Source organism: Athene noctua, chromosome Z, assembly GCF_965140245.1.
Source record: "Athene noctua chromosome Z, bAthNoc1.hap1.1, whole genome shotgun sequence".
Lineage (NCBI taxonomy): Eukaryota > Metazoa > Chordata > Aves > Strigiformes > Strigidae > Athene > Athene noctua.
Window position 1 is genome coordinate 323598 of NC_134077.1, and position 24519 is coordinate 348116.

Consider the following 24519-nt stretch of genomic DNA (forward strand, 5'->3'; position numbering starts at 1 on the left):
ATGAAGTGCCTTGCATGACGGTATCAGGATTGCATATGCATTGATTTCCCGGCCTTTATTTTTCAGCTAAAAACCTAAAGTCACCGAATTGTGCTACTAGCTATTTTTTCCCTCCAAAGAATGTGTTACTTATTATGCAGACAATACACAGCTACCTCAACAGAACTGCAAAGCAACCTAATTAATCTAAATTATCCAAACAAACTTGTGAGGAATAATTATATTAACCCTTAGTTTTTGCAGTGAGCTGAGCCTGGTGTAGAGGCAGTGTTTGGGAAGGTCCTTCGATACTAAATAGCTTCCGGTTTCCTCAGGAGTTCCTTTATTGGCCTCTTTAGGATCCACATCCAGGTCCTGTTGCGAGAAAGAAATGAGAACTTAATCAAAGGTACAGAATTTGTAGATCATAAAATAGTTAGCAGTGTTTCTTTTCATCAAGTCAGCATTTTCTTCTTAAAAGGAAAGAAAACACCAATCCTGAACTACTTGCAAAAGCTGCTGAAACCACTGTTAGTCACAGGCAGAAGGGGTTACACATTTGAGCAGGTTACCCTCTTCTGCTGACAGTTCCTGTCAAACTTGCTCTGCTTGCTTCAGGGTTGCTTTCTTTTAACCTAATTTTTAAGTACAGCACTATAACACTAATTCTGTGGGCTAAAAATACACCTGTTTATTATGCACATTAACGCAAATATTTTATTTATAAAGCATCAGAAGTGTCCTGTTCTTTCTGTCTACAAAGGTTCTCTCCCATGTCCTCTTTCACAGACATCAAAAAAGAAGGTGTTTTCGCCCCAAGGGGCTTTCTGTTTTACTTTTATCCTTTACTTTACTGTGATCAGCTGAGAAACATCAATGAAACTGGACAGGATCACCCAGGTGCAAAGGACTGTATAACTAAAACCTAAAGAAATCTTGTCCTGCAAGGTGTATGTCCTGTGTGAGGTGTCCTCAGCTCACATAGGACCTACTGACGTTTAACTTTAATTAAATAAAATACTTGATATTAGACAATGAAAAACAAAGGAGACTTTGAAAAAGATGACCTGAGATTAATTTTACTGGTTTTTTAATATATATTAAAATTATGCATTAAAAAAATTGAGCACCTGGTTTCAACAGATGAGACCCATTTTATTACAAATGATGCAGTCTGACATGGACAGAAGAGACAATATTCAACTTCAGTGGAGGGGAATCACCAAGACACCAATGGGAAGCACTTACGAGTGCGAAGTCTGTAACGTAGGCTCTGCAAACTACTATTTCAGGTGGCTTCTTTACTATTCGTGTGTAGATTATCATGACGTTGGAAAACTCAGCTGCAAACCCCAACTGAATCTGAACACCACATCTGAATTCAAGATACATACTTTCTGGAAGCTCTGCAAATAAAAAAATACATCATTACATTCTAAATAAAACTTAACATATGTATTTTCTATGTTTTTAAATTTAAAAGTTTTAAAAGATACAGGCCTCTTCCTCCTACCCTCCTCCTATCTATCACGTACAGATTTACAGTGAAGCAAACCAGGTTAGAAGCTAACCAGGCAGCAACACTACTAGTATCACACGGTAACTGGCAGACACTGACAGAGAGCTGACTCTACTTCTGCTTCGCAGGTTTCCTTCCACTCTGTGCAAAGGCAATGTTTATTGTAACTAGGATATAGCTTACTGACCCAAGAATACCTTTACATATCTGTAATCAAACCAGTAAGTTTAATACAGTCAATATCCAATACAGACACACAGCTGTAGCATTGTAAGAACCTCTGAACGAGACAGCAGAACAAGCTTCAGGTTCATTGTTTTCCTTTCACATTCACAAAGCCCAGCACATAGGATTTTTCTTCTGGTTTTGGTTCTTTTGGTTCTTTCTCAGTCCATAGGAATATACCTGAAAGTGCTCAAGGGTCAGTGACATCATTCTGTGCCTGTACACTTTGTATTGATTTTTCTACTCCCACTGGAAGTGGATTATTTAGCATTTACCATAGACATACCTTTATACAAATATAAAGGTTATTCTCTCCCCAAATTCCAAACACATTCTCTTCTATGCACAGCTTAAAACAAATAAACCATAAAATAACATTATGTCTTAATCATTTTTGTTTTGCATTTCAATCATTTAACAAACAAGGATTAAGGGCTTCATTTCACAAATAAAAATCTTCATCTGTGAAAAGAGTCTGCCTACATGACTAGTTGTCTTAAAAATGCCACCCCTGACTCTGCCCAATCTGACAAAAAAATTTTAAAATGTACTCCAACATGTTTAGGTGAAAAAGATTAAAAGGTCTTAAACCTCACTGCCCTTCTTAAAATAAGTCTAGAAAGCCTGGCATGACCTCACCCTTAGTTTTCTTAGTTGCATACATTGAAAACTCCTCTTCATCGTGCACTTCTACCACACGGTTCACCCGGCCACCTCAGGCGATGACTGACATTAATGATGTCTTAAAAGTGTCATTGTTAGACACAGACTACTGGAGATTTTCCCAGGAGACAGGTATCACCTAAGTCTCCCCTACAGTGTTTGAGTGGTCTTAAACATACCTACTCATCCCGAGTTCTACACGTCACCTTGTTCATTACAACCTCACGTAGAGGTAAACCCCAACACTAACATTTGAACATACTAATGAAAACACAGACATGAACTTGAATTCTTCCATTTCCATTCCATGTCACAACCCACAGATTAGACATTATTAAGGAAGTGCATCCTCTGATTTTTGCCATCGCGCCAGCAGGATCATCTAAACGTAGTCTGTACTGTACCGTGAGCTTTGGCCCACTGCAGGTTCCGTGCCAGAGACTCTGCAGAAGATGTGGTTTGTTGAACGGGATCAGTTAATGCCCTTTTCTCAGACAAACTGCTGCGGATCTCCAAAGCTTGCTTGCCTTTGGTAAGGTGACACTTGCCCATATCTAAAAATAAGATGCATACAGTTTCTTTCAAAAATCAATGCTGCTGAAATTCTAACTAAATTAAGTACATCACTGCAATGCTGTGTGGTTGCTATGGTCACGTCAGGTGTCAGCATATCCGTAAATCTTGTAGTTTGAAAAGTATTCATTGCTCAGCTATTCATTCACTTAAGGCTAAAACAGCACGCCAGAGGCCTGCAGAGAATCCTGTTGGTAGCAGAACTTTACTGTGCATTTAGGATGCTCTTGGATTTTTTTTTTTTCTGTTTTTTGGATTCCTGTCAAAAGACAGACTGAGCAAAATTGAGACCTGCAGTTGCACCAAGTACACTGGAAACCACAGCAGAACTTGGCTGATTACTTACTTTACCTACAAAAAGCAGCCTTACACAGACAGCTCTTTGCTAATGTCTGTATCTATTCTGTATTTTGAGCAAATGCTTGCACAGAAGCAATAAATTTTCCCTCAATAATTTTCATTTTAGCACTTCTTATAAAAGACATAACAATATCAGGCATATTGCTACAGTGGATTGCCCTTTATAGGGCACTTACACCCTTTGATAGAGAGCAAATAATTATCATCACTACAGTACTCTGAGGTAGGTAGAACTCAGTTAATTGTTTAAATTAACATGGAAATGATTGGACTACCACTAGCAGCTGACAAGACAGAAGAGTAATTTTTGTGGATGGACAACTCAAAGCTCTATGCAGGAATACACTCAGAATGAATAAGGTTCACTAAAAAGGAGAGTATTAAATTGATCATTATTAAAGAAGCTCAAAATCCTTAAGAATATCATGTCCTTTGTTAATATGCTGCCCAGTAGCACCTGACTCTTGATGAAAGCTGCTATTTCAACAAAATGCAACAAGAAAGAGCTTAAAGTAGTGTAACACATTCACCAGAAGAACGATGTTTAAGCAAATAAGTTTTTAGCAATGCAGGCTGAGAAGACTGCTAGTGCAGTAAGCTGGAGTTCACCTTCTGCAACCTCATCAAGCAGAACAGTAATCTTCTTGTCTTCTAACAAACGGTCCTTCAAGAACTTCATGAAGATTCCATTGGCCAACCCTGACTGCTGAATCTCAAAAGCTTCTGCTCCTTGGCACCTATGAGATCACCAAAATCAGGCAAGGAAAAACACCAAAACATCTGCATGATTAAGATCAACATGAGGACAAAAGAAGTAGAGTTATGCTGGGAATGGGGGAAAGAAACCCTACAATCTGAAAACCAGGTTGTGTCTAAGGCCAAGCTGCTCTTCATGTTCATTTGCAAGCAACTCAAACTGGCAAGATTTCACTTACAATCAAGCCACAGACCAGGGCTCATGTCAAACTGCTTATATGAGCAGCTTAAATTTCTCACAGAAGATGTCATTAAAGCTCTTGAGTACTTCTATTCAACAGCTTGACTTGAAAACTGACAGAAAGAGGTTATTTAGCTTTCTGCTTAAGTAACCTCTTCAAACAGTTTCAACTGCAGTGGTAACTTTATTCTTTACAGCTAGAATAAGAAACACAGGGGCCAATCTACATGTTACTCCTCCAACAATTCATTCATTTATATTTCTAGTGCATTTTTTTCTAGAAACTTAACTTGCATTACCAGAGGAGACATGACTGAAGAGAGTGCAGCACATAAGTTACAGTTCATCAACTGCTCCACAGCACATGACCTTCTGCACAAGCTCACAGTGCAGTAAGTAGTTAGGAACACACAGGACATAACTCCCCTTTCCCCATCAGCACAAAGAAAAAGAACATTATGGGTCTGAGGGCAAAATCTGCTCTTTTCATTTTTTTTTTTTTTTCATCTCAAATAATACTTCGATGAGTAGAGCACTCCTACAAGTAACCACTGGAAAGAGATCAGGAACACTGTCCAGCAGGTTTCTGGTTTGCTGAATGCAGTCCCCTCACTGCTGTTACCCTGTACCTGACTGTGAACATTAAATACTGGGAATCACCACATATGCACAACCACAGTCAGTCAGACTGTGGAATGATTCAAATAGCAAAGTAAAAAAGATAGTTTGAGGACACAGGTATGGATATAAATTGCTGGTCTTTTAACACCACAGTTAGTATTTTTCTGTAAAAGATTAGCTATACAATCTCAGTGGTCACTTCTGGCTTCAAAACCTCTGTGGCACAGCAGGAGAAAGATTTCCTTACGTTGCATATCCAAAAACAATGTTGGCCGTAACCTTCAGAGCATCCAAGATAAGAATTGTGTCATCATATTCATTTCTGCAATAAACGGAAACACAAAAAAAGTAAAACAATAACTTGAGGACTAATAATGGTAACAAACTGTACAGCTGTTCAAAACACCAGAACAGAATAGTTCAGAAACAGTAATTTTTCCCTCTCCTATAATTCTGGAATGAACCCTGACTGCTCAAAGACAAAGATGAGCATCACCAACAGTCTTCATGAGGACACTGTAAAGACACAGTCAGATACCACACATTACCCAGATGGATTAACCAATATAGAGTCTGGCTACAATCTCTTCAAAAATAATTTCTGATAACTAGTCATTTCAGGTTATAACAAAAATGATATGGGTTTTGGTTTTTTTCTTCCAAAACATGGTCTCTGCATAGTTAACATGAGGCTCATGCAGCCGTACTTTCTATTTGGACAGCAGATTGTGAAGCTGAATTGGGTCATTGGCATTTCATTAACAGTGAAGTTCAGAGGCTCTACAAACACTAAAGCACCGGCAGTTTCCTATTATGAAACATTCCTCAGAGACCAATTTTCAGAAGTGCTGACTGAAGAGCTGACTTCAAGTGCAAGTTCAATTGGGCATAGTAGCATCTTATGGAAATAAAATGGATTTTTCTAAACAAAGTACTAATAAACCAGTTGATTTTTAAGCTCTAAAGAAAGATACAACATCCCCAGCATAAAAGCAGTCCACAAAATCCATGCTTCTGAAGAGTTCTAAAGTGAGCCCTTCAGTCAAATTAACATGCCTTTGATCATACAGATTCTGTTTCCTCCCCATAATGATGAAGATGGTTAATGATGCAAGGGGAAAGGGTAATTTTTCTTAAGATGCATAATTTCACTTTTATCTAGTAAGACTGATGCTTTAACTTTTAAACAACCACCAAAACAAATAAATAAATGTCACTGAAATCAAGAGGCAAGTATCTACCCATGGAAACAGAAAGTCTAATCACTGGCTTCACATTTCCACCCAAGGCCGAAGGCAAAGTAAGTCTATGAATGAATCCTATTGACCTTAAAAGCATTCGGGTGCAGGCTGTAAATTCTCAGAACTATGAACTTTCAGTACAGTGAATTCTCAGCCTAGACTAAAGATTTCTCCTCAGCATGAAGTCTGGCTTTCTCTCAAGATCCCTTGCTATTCTCTCAAAGTGGCTGTTCAGTTCTATTTGTTCAATTTTTAAAAACAGGCTCAGTTTTAATCTGTTGCTGTAGTGAATAGACTGAACTTCACAGTTGGTTCCCAAAACTACAGTAATTATACCCTTTCCCTTTATGGTGAAGCAAAAACATCCCTCCAACTTCTAATGTCAGACCTCACTATTCAGGAATGATGAAATTATACCTTTTCCGACACATATCCAGCAGGAATACATTAAGTCCTGTCTCTTTTTCCTGCATTAATTTGAGGATGTTCTGCACACACAGACAGTTTGCGGACCGGTAGGGATTTGGAGCATCAATAGGAACCATGAAACTGTTTCCATAGTTTTCGTAGCCATGGCCAGCATAGTACAACAAACCTGAGAGTTCAAAATACACGTGACTGAAAACACAGTTCAAAAGTACAGTGGAACATTTCTACAAACTTTAGCATGGTCAAAAACTTCATGCACTATGTCCACACTACATGTCTGTGGGAGATTAAGATCATTCATGCTACTCCAAGCAGGTTTTTTAATATCAATACACCTCTGTTAATACAGGAAGGAAGGGCAGGCCGAGGGCAACCACATTAACATCAACTTCCCAACACACAGGCACAACAAATTCAAAAAAACCCAAAACACCCATGCAATACAATTAGATATTTGCATCAAACACACAAGTTAAATACTCTTAAAATGTTCTGAGTTTAGACCTCTAACAGAAATAATCCGTTATGTATGATATAAGACTCACTGACATGAACAAGGAAATGTGCCAGCTGCAAAACATCTTCTCCACCCGTGCAATTACAAAGCTTTGAGTAGCAGTGAGTCAGTGCAGATTTTACAGATAAAAACACAACGCTGAACAGTTGGATGGATCTTTTGGGTTTTTTAAATGAGAGATGATGTCATCCTTGAAATTATTCTCCTTCAATTCTTGGGTTTTTAACTTATCATTAATCATTGGCAATTTTAGAAGTACTTTAACTACAAAAAATATAGAGAAAAACCTCACTTGCACTATGAGAGCATTTTGCAAGCTTTTAGTTTTGCTGTTTCTTCTGTACAGTCAGTTTCTCCATTTGTCATTTTTATAGGGAAGGATAATAAATATTTTTACAGTTTGAGGGGAAAAAAAAGATTATTCTGTGATCATGTTTGGTAGAATGCCAGAGCCATTCCCATTACCAAACCACCAACAACTCATTTGTAGCTGATTGCATCTACATCTCTTTACAGTTATGGGCTCATGTCTCTTGTGGGTCTACTACACAAACAAATTCTTTGCATGCTTACCTAGACACAAAAGATTATCCTACAATCATCTCCCTCATGTGTAGACATAACAGTCTACATTAAGATTTAAAATCTTCAATAAAGCACGCAATAGTTTTGTATAAAGAACACATAACAGAATTTTAAAAAGCTTTTCTTAATCCTGAAAAAAAGGAACTGCAACCCAAGGCTTAGATTTTACTTATATGAATAAAAATGTCAAATATTGGAGTCATACCAACTTGTAGTAAGAGTGGATGATCTCAGCACTAATAACCTCCACTGCCAGAAAATGCAGTTACCAGAAACTTCTATGATTAAGTGGAGTTTTCCTATTGTCTGTTCCCAGCACTGGTTTTGCTTATCTACAGCTAGTTCCATCTTTTAAAAATAATTTTTATTTATCTACACAAAGTAGTCTATGGGTCACATCTTCAACTACTATCTGTAGTGCTGCAGCTGAATAAAAGCAAACAGAAATATGACAATTTATGCCAACTGGAGATGCTGTCTTCTGTTGTAGTCTTACTAAAAAGTACCTGTGAAATTTATGTCACTACAAAACTTGAATTTTCAGAAGAGACAAAGTAAGCCTTACCCTAACATACTGAAATCAGCTTGTGTAGGAATGTATGCTAGATGTTTTTACCTTTTCATTACGGATAGCTACAACAAATGGAAATACTTCTCTCGCACAGACCTGCATTTTTTGTGAAGAATACCAAGATGTAACTGTAGCCCTTCAAATGAAGCCTTCAGTTCTACTTTACTTGTAAGCTCTCAAGTCATTAACAACTATGCCAAGACCTTGCAAACTGCTCCATTCAATCAACAGTGCTTAATTTCTTTTTATGGGAAACACACACAGCCTGGATAAGCAGCCAGCAAGTGCATACAAGGTAAACTCCAGGATGCAAGGTTTCACTTAAACAGAGCCTGATGGTAATTCATCTGCCAGTGTTGGAAAACAGCAACAGCTTTATTAAATTAGATCTATAAAGGGTACCGAATTTATAGGGTATGATTAAAAACCTAAACAAGTAAAGGTACTACTGGGGTATTTATAAGATTCCAATGGTTGCTTGAGACCAGGTAGTTTCAAGGGACATAAAATTAAACGCCAAGTGCATGACTCCATGTCAAGTCCTAAGTTAAAAGGAAATTTGTAAAACCGATTTCCAGAGTTTGGATCTGGACCTAAATCAAGGGTATATTTGAGATTTTATATCTGAGTGTATGTTAGATCTAAGTAACTGGACTGACTAAAGGAAACAAGCCTCTAACGTAAAGCACAATTTATCAGAGTATTTCCTCAATGAATAGAAATCTCAGACATGCCAACTACATTTCTTTTATATCTTTGGCAGTTGACTGTGCTATGCTTATTTGATGAGTACCTGAAACAGTTAATATGTTGAGCTCAAGATCAGAAATAAATCTCTGCCTTCCCAGCGTAAGCAGAGTAAACATGTTTGGAGAGCCTCATTAGACACTTTGACACAACAATTTTAAGTAGGCTCAAGTTCCTCACAGACGTCAGCGTTTAAGTGGTATCTGCCTCTCTCGCTTTTTTTTAAAAAAAGCAAGCAGCTTAACCACTTTTAGCCTTTAAAACATAGGGGTCTATGCTTTTACCCTTTGTGGAATACAGTGTTAGCTCCACCCCACATTTAGAACAACATGAACTAAGGTATTAGAGGAGACAATCATAGTCCATTTTTTGCTCTTAAGGAACAGTATCTGAATGCCACTTTCCTAGCAGTGAGCAAGAACTACACAATGTTGTATTAAGCATCACCAATGTGTGTAACAAGGACTAAACAGAAGTAGCCACTGTGCCTCTTCTATCTGGAGCTATGCCCAGTAAAAATACAACAAATCATTATCTATTTGTGTACTGACAGCATCTTTTATATGCTTAAAGCCATTAATAGCCACTATCCAGAAAGAACAGTGACCGCTTAAACTGAAATAGTTATTGCCAAACACTACTGAAAGAATGCTCTGCTTACCTTTTAGAAAATACAACGGCAAAAATATGCTTTCTAAGAGCTTTCATATGTGCTGGTGAGAATCTCATTAAAGCCTCCGAGTACTTTATTTTCTAAATTCGTGTCAAAAATTACAGAAAAAAAATTGTGAAGGCACAAGAATCTAAAAGCTCCCTCAAATGCATAAGCATGTCTACTTCCCAGGGAACAAAAAAAGAAAACTGCTATCAGAAAGTCTGCTAAACTTTACTGCCATAATTAGTCCTCATGTCATGCAAGTTTTGCCTCTGACAAATGCCCAAATGTCAGATCAGCCAGTTCTGCACAGACAGAGCATCAGGTAACACACCATTAGAAAAAGTCATGCTAAGAAATCATCTGACCTTGTGTTCCAAGAGAATCAAATAATGTTTTCTCAGGTGGATTTCACTATAGAAATTCTGCAATTTAAACAGGACAACAGGCAGATGTTGAGACAACTATTTGTCCTAAATAATTTCTGGAGTCATTCGTGCAATCTTAGCTTTTAGAAAAATGACAAAAATAGCGGCAATCAGCAACAAACTCCTCAAAGCCCACAGAATAACTTGTCTTATACTCCAAGCCAGGTCATTCTAGGCCTTTTCCATGCAGGACATGAAGGTTTTTGCTCTGTGCATCAACTCCACCATGCTCTCCCCCAGCTAGTGGAGCCACCAGTTCTGCCTTGTGCTTCGTCCCTCAAAATCAAGTTTATACAAGACAAGGAATCCTGGTACATGAGCAACCATCTAACAATCAATGTCCATCAGCAGTAGCAATGCATACCAACCAGACCCCATTGGTTAGTCATTATCCCAGGAAAAGGCACCTCCTGTGTAGCATGTGGAGGAAAGCTTAAAATTATTATTAATATTCTATTACAGGCAAAAAAAATGATTGCTGCCCAAGACTCCATGTAGTCTTGTATACTGCAGTTACAGTTTTCAACTGCTCCGCTACCAGCTCGTTTCCATCATACACCAATACAGGCAACACAACAGACTATTCTTGCTCTCTCAAAAGGCTACTTACAGACTACTGCTAATGACTTCTTTGTACAAACGTGCATCTCCTGTGGAGCACGTTCTCAAATGTGCTGTACAGATGCAGCAGCTTTTAGGAAACACATCAGTACTATCGAACAAAAAACTGCACTGCAGTTTTCAGTGCAGTTAAAGAAAAAAGTTCAAACATTTTATCTGTTCTAAGAATAAAGAAACAATAACATTTTAACCAAAGTCAAAGGATATGTTGGTGGCTGTTTTTAACTTACTTTTCCCATTCTACATACATGCTATTTACCATGAAGTCTGTTTTGCTGTCACAGACAGTGAGCTGGCAGAGGTATATACCAGAGGTTTGTGTCCTTGATCCATCACAAAACTTAACTACTTCAGAAGGGATATCACATGTTCTTACCATATACTCCTTTGTCCAGGAGAAGTAAAAATTCATCCACAGCATTTCGCATCTCAGACTCAGTAAGATCCAGCAAAGAAACAACTTTGAAATCCATCTGTCTTAGCAAATTGGTCAATTCATAGACATCTACCATTGGAGCCTTGAGCTGGGGGTGATTCCAGTAGCTCATATTTCCTATTAACAGAGCCACCTTGTCTGTTGCTGCAAAGGCAGAGGAAAAAAAAAACAACATCATGTTCATACATTTCACAGGTTCAATACCTTTAAATTTAATTTCTTCCAAAGTGAAAATAGCATCCAATCTCACTTCAGGCACAATATTTAATATGATTTTAAGTCATCCTACATCAACAATACAGCTCAACTCTCTCCTCATCCAAAAAACCATTTCAGCAGGGTCTGACAGTCAATGTACCTGAGCTCTGACACATCTCAGACTGGATAATCAGTCAAGAAGTGAGTCACTAACACCATCTCCCATTTCCTCCACTTTTCAGAAAGCACAGACAACTATGAAATTCCCCCATGCAAGAGGAAATTTAATAAACATGAAAATTCTTATGGCAAGTTGCCAAAGCTACGGCCAGTGTACTTCCCCAAAAACCTCAAATTTTCTTATGCTTCTTAAAAAGCAAACAAAACTCTACCACACACAAAAGACCACTTTCACATCTCCATCTCCTGTGTCCCATCTCTCAAAAAAACACAGTACATTTAGGGGGAAACTTTTATGGGTCAGAAGTCTTTTTTCTGTTCATTGAGGTTTCTTTTTACTGTTGCTCTGGTTAAAAACAATTATACAAAGATATGACAAATTTACAAAATTCAGAGAGAAGTCTACTGATATTCTTATAGTTTGAGATATGTTCATCTTGATTTTAATAAAGCCCAAAGTAATTGTCCTAAGTAAAACAAAGCAGTAACAAAAGCAGAAAAAAGTCACATTAACTGAAACACTTTAGAGACCACTAGCTGGATTTTTACCCCCAAATTGCACACTAAATCACAGAAAGGCACTTACTCTAATCAAGGCATTTCCTCCCTGGTTTGTTATACTTCTCTCCAACAGAAATTATTGTCCCACAGCTCTGGTGGCAAGCGAGGTCATGTGAACACCCCAAACCTGCTTCAGAGTCAGTAACCCTGCACTGCTAGACCCAGAAGAAAATCTCTGTCTGTAGCCTCAATGTCTAACATTTCACCTCCTTCAAACTAGAGGTTTTCAACATTTTTGCAGCTGGAAAACCTCCAAAGTCTTGAACAGTGTAAACTATTTTGAACAACAGAAACTGAGTGACAGTGGCTTTTCAGGACTGAGGAGCACTTACACTCCCTCTCACACTGATGAACCTGAAAGAGTGGTAGAATTTTGATAGAGACCAGCAGCATCGACAAGACAACATGCCTGACCACAGCGAAGTCTACCAGGCAAATTTAAGAACATGACTAAAAAGCCCCAGCAATGACTCTTCATAGCACATATATGCCATCCATCTATCTCTGTGAGCTTCAGCTCAGGCTCAAAGCATCTGCAGACTGTGCACAGGAAGAGCTGAGCTCGCAGAGGCAGCACACCCTTAGCAGACAGGCTACCGATCCTTTTTATCGCATCATCGCAATACCGCTACCTCCGACTGTCATTCAAAGCGATGGAGTAACACACTGGCGAAGGCTGCGGCCAGAGGAATCTGAGACAGTAAACTGAACCAGATGAGAAGTTGTAGATGCTTCACTGAGTCACTAAAAATACTGGTGCCCTCACCACAGTTTACTGAAAGGGCATGCAAGCATTATAAAGGACTATAAAACCAGACAGAAGTCTCCCTCCCTGCAGCGATTTGCATGCAGTATAGTTATTTCCCTAGCAGTGGCGGAAGAAACAATATTCAGAAGCAGCAAAATCTATTTCTTAGATATGAAATGCGTATGTTCATTACAGCTACGGAACTACTTACCAACAGGTCTGTGATTTGATTGTTCTTGTAGGTCTGCTTGAAATAAGATGAAAAAAGCAGATTGTCAGTAAGTTCAGCCACAGCTGCCAGTGTCAGGACATGAACTGCGTGTCCCATACAGCCATAGTCTATCGGTACTGCTGTGCCTAATATAGTACTAGTTCAAGACAAAAAAAAAGTGTTCTCTTTTGGTTCTGGTGGGCTTTTGGGGTGTTCTGTTGTCATTTACACGATCTCCTTCATCCTCTTCCAGCAAACATAGCCTAATAGGATATGAATAACTAGTTCTAAAAGTTAAGAAATAATAGAAGCTTACAGTATAATTTTGAATCTCACAAACTGCACGTCAGCATTTTCAGTAACATCCAGAACAGTTCAACCTCTCCAAATGAAATGCAGACATGCAAGATGGGAAATGCTTGCAGGAATGACCATTTGCATGTGAAAATTCTTTTATTTTGTACTTCACTGAGGGATGGTAGAGCCAAGAGGAACGGGTAAGCAACACACCAGCAGTATGCTCTGGGTAACATTACATCTTATGACAGTACCACTTCAGTGACTAACACCAAGTCTTGGCAAAAGTAAACATATCTTTGGTGTCTAACCCAGGAAATAATATTACCTTTGTGATTTGAGATTTTGGGAACACTGTATCAGGGATAATCCCTCATGGAGCACTACTCCAGATCTATGTTTCTATAACAGACATCAATCAGGCCTCAAATCACATCAGCTCACTCCAACATCAATTTAAGAAATGTACCATTCAACATATCATGGGTGACAGCCAGACACCTTACATCTTTTTCACCTTAATCATCTAAAAAGCAGCAACATACTAAGAGTCCAAAGAAGCCACAAACAAGAAAGCAGAAGATAATTCCTTCTATATTTATATAAGTATACATGTGGTACAATACACCAGCTTTGCAGGACTACAAAGATAGTAACGACCCTATGACTTACTATATTCAAGTTAATTTATTGGAACCAGAAAGCTGTGCTGCTCTTAACATATCTGCCCCTATTAAATCCCCAGTTATAAACACATCCAAATAATGTAAACTATTTATTGCAACCCAGCTGGACTTCAGTGATTTGTAACACAAAAAGATGTGAAATTAAAGTTTTTCAAAACTTATCACTTACCTGGTTTTTGAAGATCACTTAGATCTTCTGTGAAGAAATACACCAATAAAATGATAGTTTAAATAAGAAGCAAAAATATTTGTTATTAATATATAATTAAATGTCATACCATTACTAATAGAAGTAGAACATTAGAAAACAAATGACCTTTCTAAAATACTTTTGGCTTTGCATTTCTGTAAATCTAACCTTTCGTATGTTCATTCCACATGCAGAGAAGAGAAAATCCTACATCAATATGCTAAGCTATGCTAGACAGCATTATAGCAAGGGAGAAAATCACACTACGCCTCAATCCCCCAGGCATGCAAGCAGCTTGAATGAGTAAGAACCCAGATATCAGAACCACCCATTTGAAAAACAGATGTTCGAAGGACTGCTGAAAAAGCAACATCCTGAGCAAGAGATCTCACTACGTAAAGCTGCCGGTATTCAGAAGGACTTCAGATACAATTTTCAAACATTCTATGCTACTGCAGGTTTCACCTATTTATTCTGAGAACACTGGAAACTATGGAAAAGAAAATTAATAATCTGAAGCCCCTGCTAGAGCAGCCTGCTCCATGCAGTGGAGGCCTCTGAAGCCACAAAAGCGGGTCACCTGCCCACGTGGGAGAGTGCAGAGCCCCAGGGTGACGCTGCTGTGGGTGTTCTGTGGCTCAGCAGAGGAACAGTGCTGCAGGAGAGCAAGCTGCGGGCTGGGGGTAGACCCCGTCCTGCTCCAGAGGGCAGCTGGATTACAGGTAGGTAGGCAGTTTCTGCAGAGCACTGCATCAGGCAATGCAGACGCCCCCAGCCCAGAGCCGATCGGTCTCAGCAGCTGTGCCATGGAAGCAGCTGGCACCAAAACGTGTGTCACTTGTATGTTCCAGGGAGTGACAGCACATGGTCCCCCCACTGTCAAACCTTTCACAAAAGGGCTAAAGGGGAACATCAGCTCTGGTTGAACTCTAATTCCAAGAAAATTCTATGATTCTATTAAAAAACAGGGTAGAGCACCTGGCAAATGCTTTTTCTTTTTCTCCACCGTAGGTAGGTAAGCTGGGGTGGGGCACTGCTGTGAGCAGCCTTACATCTCTATATAGGATCCCCTATGATGTATTACAGACTTTGAGATGCTCAATAACCAAGGCACAGTATCAACATTAAAGGTCACAACACACTTCCTCCTCATTGCAACACTGCAAAGGAGAGCAGAAATCATCCTAATAAGGCTGCTGGAAACACCTCCTGCAGACACAGGGCTGACAGCGGCACCAGCTCTATCCAGCTCTCTAAGGTCACCCAGGTTCCTAAACACCTGCAGCTCCTCTTGAAAGGATGTTGCCTCCTCAGCCCAGCCAAAGAAATCTCAAGATCTTTACATTTCACCAGAAACTGTGAGCACAGGACAGAAACACAGTGTGAAAACCAAACAGCTTTGAACACCACAGAAGAAAGCAGCTCAGTTTTTCTCCCATGTGCTCTAGATCATGGTATTATGGCAAAGAAGAGAGAAACACATGCAGAAGGAACACTGCACCACACACCAGTGTGTTTAAAAAGGCTGAAGCTCTTAACCCACACATGCTTTTCAGAAACACACTTAGGAATCCATCATGCCCATCATTAAGTTTTAAAAATTGATTCACAACTAAAGATTTACTTTACCTTCTGTGCACTCCACTGCCATAGCTTTCCTTCCTTGTGTTTTAAGGGGGGGAAAAAAATTGGAAGACAATTGCTCTCAGTTATGAGAGTTAGCACACAAAGTGGAAGACAAAGGTCACTTCCAAGCTTCTCAGCAACCTGGCTCATTTTACAGCAGTATAAATCAGCACTGACCACAGCACTGTATAGTAATTATTACTAAAACTCAGGAGTACTAAACTATAATATTTCTTAGGATAGCAAAGAACTTTTTATATGAATTACACAACAGTATTCCCAGATTGATCTGGAGGCTATACAAACAGATATTCTCCTCTTTAGTCTACTGCAAATACATTCACACACACTAAACTGTTATACTAATTTATTCTGCTTGCTATGAATAATCTCACCTATCCTGATTGCTGAAGGACTCAGCGTAACACAGTTCATATCACCAACATGGGTTAAACTGGTTTTTAGTTGTCAAAAACCAAAGAAATCAGCTTGCAACCTGCTGACAAGTTATGTATATGTTAGCAATGCCAAAAAGTGGTAGCATTTCTATGCTGGTTACCAAAAAAACCCAAAGCACTTTATAACTGACAAAGCTCTAAAATTCCATTAGCTGCAAGCGAGCACAACTATTTTAACAAATGGATAAACTCAAAATACAGAAGGCATGTGCTTGGCCTAATAATGAAAGCTTCAAAAATAAATTCTAATGATAGAGAAGAAACTGATAAATCAGCTGACCTGTACCAAACAGAAAAACTCCTTACCTATAATGACTTCTATCTTCTTGCTGTCTTGATCTTCCCAGTCATTGAATACGTGACACCAATATGTTCCCTGATGTTCCACATCCGCATAAGTTACCTAAACAAGCACCATCACTGTCATTCCCCCAGACCCCAACACAATACTTCTATCAGTTTCACTTAAACCCACATGCAAGAAAGAGTAAAAACTAAAAGCAAAGTCTAAACAAACCGAAAAGCTGCCGATACCCTCATTCTTCAGTAAGCTGGACAGCACTTGTGTTCTAGAAATGCTTTCAAGAATTGAAGAATGCAAATCCACCTCGCAGGCTTGAGGTGCATTAAGCAGCGAATGCAACAGCTTGTACAAATCAGAGTTTTGCAGTGCAAGATAGAGAAACCATCATTTTTACCGATACTTAATCTTTAGGTCAATACGTCACACAATCCAAAATATACTACAGCTTTACTTCCCGTGACTACCACCTGAAACATGTTCAGGATTAAAATTATGCACCCGGGAGACTCAGAACAGTATGGGCAAGTGAGTTACACCACATAACAACTTAGAGGGAGCACTTCCATAAGGCTTATCAAGGCTGTGAAGAAATTATTTTCCTCAAGGAAGCTTTATGTGATAAATTAAAGGTGCTTGCACATTAGTCCCCCAAGGTTGGCACTTTGTAGTAACTTACCATGTAAACATTTTTGCTCCCATTTGCCAAGGGAAAGCCATTTCTGAACCACTGGTAATGAGGAATTGGGTTTCCAACAGCTCCACATTCTAGTACCAAAGCATCCCCCACTGTCAGGTTTTGTGGCTGAGGCTGAATACAAATGCACAACTTGTTTTCAGGCAAACCAGCGAAGCTCCCTTAAGAAAAAAAAGGGGGAAGAAAAAAGAAAAGGAAGGATGAGACAATCTAACTGCTTATAGATTAATAAGAATTGACAACATATGGCTACATCTTCCTGTAACCACAACAGACTGTTTTAAAAGCAGTGAAGTTATTTGTCCTTTAAGACCATGCTAAAAATGAGTAGCAACACCTTTCCAGTTCTTCAGTTGAAAAGTAAAAGGAATGCACATTAACTATACCCCAGAAGTAAAAAAAAAGCCCTCTTTACATTATTTATTCCTACCTGTAGGATTAGAAAGGCTCCAGAGAAATGAGCAAGTACAAAGAAGAGTGGCTGTTGGAGGATGGACCAAAGATCCAACTTGTGTGCAAGTGTGTACACAGGAAGAATTTAAAACTTAGAATCTTAGTTTTAGCATATCCTCATTCCTCTTATTCTAAACTGAGCATCAAACCTTACAGTAAATATACTAAAAGAAGCCCAAAGCTAAAAATGCTTAAGAAACTTCAGCTACTGACACATAGAAATGTCTTTGGGAAAGAGACCTATTCAGAAAACCCCAAACGCAGTAAAGACTTGTCCAGCTGCTCTAAGTTTCTACATGTGATAAAATATATTGAAACAAAGCGTTGGAGCTCATTTTTAAAACATCTACTACGCACATACACGGACACGAGTGCTCCACTGGCGAGGCTTCTGACCTCTGCGTACTGAGCAGAGTACCTGTACCAGTATCTTCCAAAACGGTGCCTGGCTGCCTCACTGACCACAAGCTCACAAGACAGCTTTTACGGAGTGGAGGGTGGTTGAGCTCTCAAACAGAAAGCAATGAAAGGAGACAAAGCAGAAAATATCTGAAAGAAGAAAGCAACCGAGAGTAGGTAAAGGAAAACAAATAAAGACAGCAGTTGAAATGGAAGATTTCATACCTAGACAACATTTGCAGAAATGGTACTGTCAGTGTCATCTAGTTCAACTGAACCACCAGGCCAAATGTTAAAGGAGGTGGAGTGTTCATTCAGTGCAAGCCCCACACCCTCCTTTTAGGTTTCTTTGTAAGGACCCTAAGAGGGAGAGTTACAGGAAAGAGCAATTCCTCCTGCCCCTCATCCTTTCACCCTTCACCAAGACCTAAACACACTAAAACGCACTTCTGTTATGGTTCCTGGTTGGTCAAGTCATGGAACATAAAGGAAGTCACTATTCTGTGGATACCTGCTGCCCTTCAGTCACCAAAACTTTTGCCACAAATGTGAAACAATACACCGGTTTTTCTCAGACTTTTGTTTTTTAGTCATTACAAGGTTATTCATCTCAGCTTCCTGATGCAACCAGCAAGATCTGAAATTTCACATTTATAACTGAATTGAACCTGAAGCAGAAGCAAAGGAAAAGCAGAAGAAATCATTGCGTAGATAAGGGACTGAATATGATCGAGATTAAGATGCAAAAAGGTCACTTCAAATGACACTGCAATAGCTTTTGATCTTTTACTGGAAGTTTGGTTTTCTCTTTTCCTGACATGAATAACTGTTCTACGTGGGATGCAAGTGGAAAACACCTTTGACTCGTGACATAAGACAAAATAACTACTCTCTGCAGACAGTGTCTCTGAAGACAGTGCAGTTGATTTCTATCTCACTTATCTTTGTGCCAATAGCAAGCAAGGCCAGGATATTTAATTAGTCTGCCCTTTCTAAATTTTCTAAGTGCACAAGTCAATGCCTACTTGATGCAACTGACTATTCTGAAAAAAAACCACAACAAAAAACAACCAAAACCCCCTATAGCAGAAAACAAAGACACCATTCCAGCAACCTCAGGAAGCTGGAAATAAATGCACAGAATTAGCAAACTAGATCCAAGAAGTAAATTTCCAAGATTTTCTTTACATTCTACTAACAAATCCCAGTCCCAGCTGGACACTCTTGAGCAAACAGCTATTTACTCTGATTTGCTTTGCTATTATTCCATTTTCCTCGTGCTTCCTCCACACCCACACTTTCATCACGTATGCTGCAGCTGGAGATCAGCCCATCTCTGCAGCTGAGGTATCTTCAAGACAGTGCCACAAGCTCCTATGGCCCTACAGTGGCACAGCAGAATGGCTATGCCTTGTCTTATGCAGGTAACACGCTCGACTGTTCACTGACCATTTTGAAAACACATGAAGATGCAATTCACACCAAAGCGACTCAGTTTAACTCATGTTTCTTCCTCTCATAGGTTTAGTTCTTTAAATGTTGGCATGCCTTTGCTATTATTTGGGTTGGCTATGTGAAGTTGAAAAGATTGCATTAGCAAACATATGTTCTGCCACAGAACATCCACAGAGCTCTAGCCTCCCTTTCTCTTCCCCAGGTGTTCTGGCAAAGAAAGAACGTGCTGGGCTTTGACCAGTTTATCTTTCCTGACAGGTACAAATTTAAGATTGTGATACCCTACTGTGATCTGAAAAAGTGACTGGCAGGGAGATCTATCACTTTGCTACCTGCCAAACCTCACTCCAGTCCTCAGTCCCATTTCTTCAGAGCGCAGTGAACCCTCTTTCCATTCCACAGTATCTATGTTTTCTAAAGTGTCCAGGCCTCCAGCATGCAGGCACTCTTTTGTAGTTTACTGTTTTGACCTCCTGGGTAAGGCAGGACTTCTTTCTAGGAAGGCAGAGAACCTCATCAGGTTCTCCTCTACCCAAATACCTTTCTTCTCAGACAGGCAGCACAGAGATGGAGGGGAAACAAACAGTCCTGCCTGTGAGGCCAGAGCCCATGGCGCAGATACTCAGAACAGACTGTGTGTGTCCAGTCACCAGCAAGTTACCACAAGAGGTAAATAGATAAACAAGGGAGTTAAATAACTGTTTTTCTGGTCCAAGAATCCTTTAAGAATCAAAAGGCGCTGTGTATGTTTTCCATCTGTCTATTCTTACCCACCACTGTGGAACTTCATTCCTCCTCTCCTTTTGTGACCAGCACAAGAGCCCAGAAATTGGAAACTGCATTTTCCATCAGCCCTCTTTCACAGCTGTGCAATACGGCAATGGGGACCCACGTTCCTCTCACAAGTGGGAAGGCAGACTTTCAGAAGACAATGCTTTTGCCACTCACCATGAGATGTACCCTGGAGATCGCAAACTTCAAGCCGTGCCCACCGACTGAACACGAAGGAGGATTCACTGTTCACTCGACAGATGTAAAAGCCAGAATCGTTTACACTCACTGGATTCAAAATCAGCTCTGGAGAATTACCATGGGGAACCTAAATTGCAGGTGAACCAAGAAATACTTAAATTTACATTAATTTAATCTAAACCAGCACCAAACATTAGAATATTTAGAATACTTATTTCAATGTCCGTAACACCATCCTCAATTCCTTGAAAGTTTTGGATGAGAAAGTCTTGTTCTACATATTTAGTAGCTCAGAGACAGGCTTTCTTCCAAGAATAACGCATATGCCTCTATTTAAGACAGTTCTGAGCTTTTAAGCCAGTTGAAAAGCTCTTCTTGAAATTAATAATTTCTACCTTTCTCCACAAATAACTCTAAATTTCTCAAGCACTACTCCAACCAGCATGTGTCACATTCAGCTCTAGTCTTAAAATATATTCAACTACAACCAGGAAACTGTAATATTCTTTCACAGAAAAATCATTATTTACCACATCTATATTTTAAATGTAATGAGCAGGACATGACTATAATAATATTTTTTAAGCTGTGTTTTGGATGATCTAGATAAACTTTTAGAAAGGTGTAGGAAATCAGTTAAAAATTTCAGTCCCAACAGCAATTTTAAATGCCATGAACTTATCGCATTTTTAAAAATAATACCTAGGATAAAATAATATTCAGAAAAAATGCATTAATCTTGTAGAAAGATAACCAGGACCAGAAATCTGGGCCTACGTGCTGCCATTCAGACTCCAGAGGTACCAGCTCACATGCATTCCAGTATTTTACTGAAGACATCTGTGGCACCACCGAGTTCGGGCCTCCAACCCTGCATTCTTAGGAAACCAGTTTCTAGCCATCTGAGACCAAAAGTGACTGGCATTTGTCCCAGTGTGGCAGTTTCTCAGTGGCTTGTATCAAAACTTCTTGGGAGGCTGAGACACAACTAAACTTACCATTTCCCTACTTCCAAGATTAGCTTCCAGGGGTAGAGTGGTCTGAATATAAGGAACCCCCTCACTGTTTTAGCACATTGATAGGGTCATTATGTAGCATTTCTTAAACTTCTAGTTTTATTATACAGTAATCTTCTCTCATTGTAAAGAAGAGTAATGGTCTTAAAAAAAGTATCATCCAAAATCATTACCTATTTATTATTTTCACCATTTAAAAACCATATATTCTGTATCAACTATTACCTCTTTTTCCTGCTTGAACCACTGGTAACGCACAAATGGGTGTCCTGTTGCCCAACAACACAGCTTGACGACCTGACCAGAGAGCACTGCTTGAGAGTCTGGCTGTACAACAATCTTTATACCTTTAAAAAGGAATTTACACATAGGAAAGTTATTAAGAAATACAATTCCACAACGTAAACTGTCTTTTGTGCAAAGAAAGTTTGTCATTATATATACCTGAAACTCATTTGTTTGTACTGTGTATACATGCAGTTCCAATTAGTTATATGACTTCAAGACATTTAAAATTGTCTTCCATTACACAAAATCCATGCTCAGACTGATCAGTACTCTACAGAGCATTGAAGATTTAAAGGAGATAATTCAGGTATATTTATTTTAGGATACTTCAATCCCTCTTGCTCTCTACTCACTAAAGCAAATACTTCCAATGGCATCACAGATCCCTTTTGGGAAAAGTATTGAGAGTTTTAAGAGTTTGTTCACTCCAAACAGTTTAGCTGAGTTATTCATCTTCAGATTAAGATTAGGCACAGCCTGAGGGATGGATCAAAACAGTAAGGGTTTGTTTAACTAAAATATAGTGCATTTTTCTACTATTTCTCATGCAACTTTATTTGCTGAAACATTGGTTTCAGCTTTATGCCTTCAACTCCTGTAGAACACAGGGCTGGGGTTGTCTTTTGCCAATATGCAAAGTAAAATTTTCCACTTCAAATTTTAACTGCTAGAAAATAGCATGAGTGAAACTCTGACACGAGTCTGGTATGATCCAGTTATTTTCTTAACCTAGACCATTCCAGAGATCTTGTTACAGCATGACCCCAAAACCAGATCCACTGGTATAACCAAGGTCATCAGAAGAGGGGTGGGGGTGGGGGGAAGCCAACCGCAGAACAGAAAGTTTAACCTCACGCTGCTGTCAAAAAACACAGACCTACGACCAAGGTGTTCAGCAACACTGACCTGATAAACCATAAAAAAAATCATTTGTTTGAAGCATTATTTACTATGGATGGCGAAATGCCCCAGTGGGACCACAAGCAATACTACACGTTAATGACTAGTTGGTAGAGCGTTGTGGGTTAACTCTAGTGGGCAGATAAGCACCACACAGTCCCCCCACCCCCAGTGGGACATGGAAAAAGAGAATGGAAGAATAAAAACAAGAAAACTTGGAAGTAAAGATAAAATGAACCAAAAATTAATAATAATTAACAGGTAAAGGATGAGTGAAAGAATAGTGAGGAAAACAAAACAAGTGACACAAAGGCAATCACTCAACTCCCATGGGTGGACTGATGCCCAGCCAGTTCCTAAGCAAAAGATGGCGAGGCCCTCCAGAACTGCCCCTTTTCCCTTTTACTGCTGCACATCAGGCTATACGGGATATCTCTTCGGTTAGTTCAGGTCATCTGCCCGACTGCATCCCCTCCCAGCCTACTGCACACCCCCAAAATATTCACTGGGTGGGGGCAGAGCAAGAAACAGAGAAAGGTTTGATGCTGTGCAAACACTGCTCAGCAAAGTTAGAACACTGCTGTGTTACCAGCACTGATTCGGCCCAAAAGCTAAAGGACAGCATGATATGAGCTGCTATGAAGAAATTAATTCTAGCCTAGCTAGGCCCAGTACAACTAACTACAGAAAAAGCACAGAAATAGTGAAAGGTATAGAGGCACTTCATCACCATTTCGTTACTCTCAGAAATGAACAATCAGATACAAAATAAGTATACATACTGTTACGGGAGAAAGTAGTTCCTCCTTTATAGTTTAATGAAAACATGTTGCAGGAGCTGAAAGTGCAGTCTGGTACAGAAGCACTATTCCAGATTGCTGGGGGAATAATCTTACAGAATAGTATAGAGTAAATGAGAAGCTGTGTAAAAAAATAGCTGCAAAGAGATTGCAAATATCCTGGTATAAGACTCAAGATTATCATTTGCTCCAAGACTTCTTATTACACTCTGCCAGGAGTTTTCTTTTTGTCTCTTTCCCCTCATGTTTAACAAGTTTAGCCACACATCAGAACATTTTCCCAAGAGAGAATGTTCGAGGAAAGAAACCAGAACAATTTGATCAACAGGCTGAAACCTCAGCAGAAACCCACATGGTCAGACTGAAACAGAGATTATATGACATTTGGAAATCACGTTAATCTGTCCAGCAGGGATGTGGGCTATATTGACTTCCTCCACACACAGTCTTACTCTGAAATAGTTGATCACACAGGCAACTACTCCAGAGTAGCTACAGGACTTGAAAATTCCCTGCCTTCCTTCCTCTAAAATAACTTCCCTCTGTTCCCTAGCCCTGAAGATCAGCTACCTCAGTTCCTCATTTAACACTTCCTCCACCGTTTTTCGTAGTTAAAGGAAGTGTATTAAGTACAGTTTTCAAGCATCACAATCACCTAACATTAACCAAGACAAACAGGAATTGTATTATTTCAGTTTAAAGAACAAAAAAAATTAAGATTTGCTCTTTCCAAAGACTTCCACTTTTTTTTTTTTAAATCTCTCCTGATTCATATCACTAACATCTCTTAAGAAAGTAGTTGAGAAAAACAAATTCTCTGAAAAATAACTATTTTACACTCCTTGGAAGCATTACAAACACGAAATCTGATTCATAATTTCTTCAGTTTCATTTTTTTTCCCTGAAATTCATTCAGCACTATACAGCTACTTCCTGCAAGCATCACAGAATTTAATGGTTCAAAAAGAAAATCTTC

At 39.2% G+C, this 24519-nt stretch overlaps 1 protein-coding gene across 5 annotated transcripts in view; it reads right to left on the reverse strand.

Moving 5' to 3' along the window:
* The window catches only part of MALT1 (MALT1 paracaspase), a 32730-nt gene that overhangs the window by 3722 nt on the left and 4489 nt on the right, over nt 1–24519 (reverse strand). The window contains exons 3-16 of one of the 5 annotated variants that reach the window (XM_074932164.1): nt 21781–21902; nt 20516–20666; nt 17243–17421; nt 16569–16665; nt 15808–15840; nt 14158–14184; nt 13006–13038; nt 11048–11251; nt 6536–6713; nt 5125–5199; nt 3929–4056; nt 2791–2940; nt 1228–1385; nt 229–354 (exon numbers count right to left, since the gene is read on the reverse strand). In XM_074932164.1, the coding sequence (XP_074788265.1) occupies nt 229–354; nt 1228–1385; nt 2791–2940; nt 3929–4056; nt 5125–5199; nt 6536–6713; nt 11048–11251; nt 13006–13038; nt 14158–14184; nt 15808–15840; nt 16569–16665; nt 17243–17421; nt 20516–20666; nt 21781–21902 (1661 nt within the window). Of the gene's footprint in view, nt 1–228; nt 355–1227; nt 1386–2790; nt 2941–3928; nt 4057–5124; nt 5200–6535; nt 6714–11047; nt 11252–13005; nt 13042–14157; nt 14185–15807; nt 15841–16568; nt 16666–17242; nt 17422–20515; nt 20667–21780; nt 21903–24519 lie in introns of all 5 variants that reach the window. The other 4 variants (XM_074932163.1, XM_074932166.1, XM_074932165.1 and 1 more) reach the window with 4 other exon arrangements.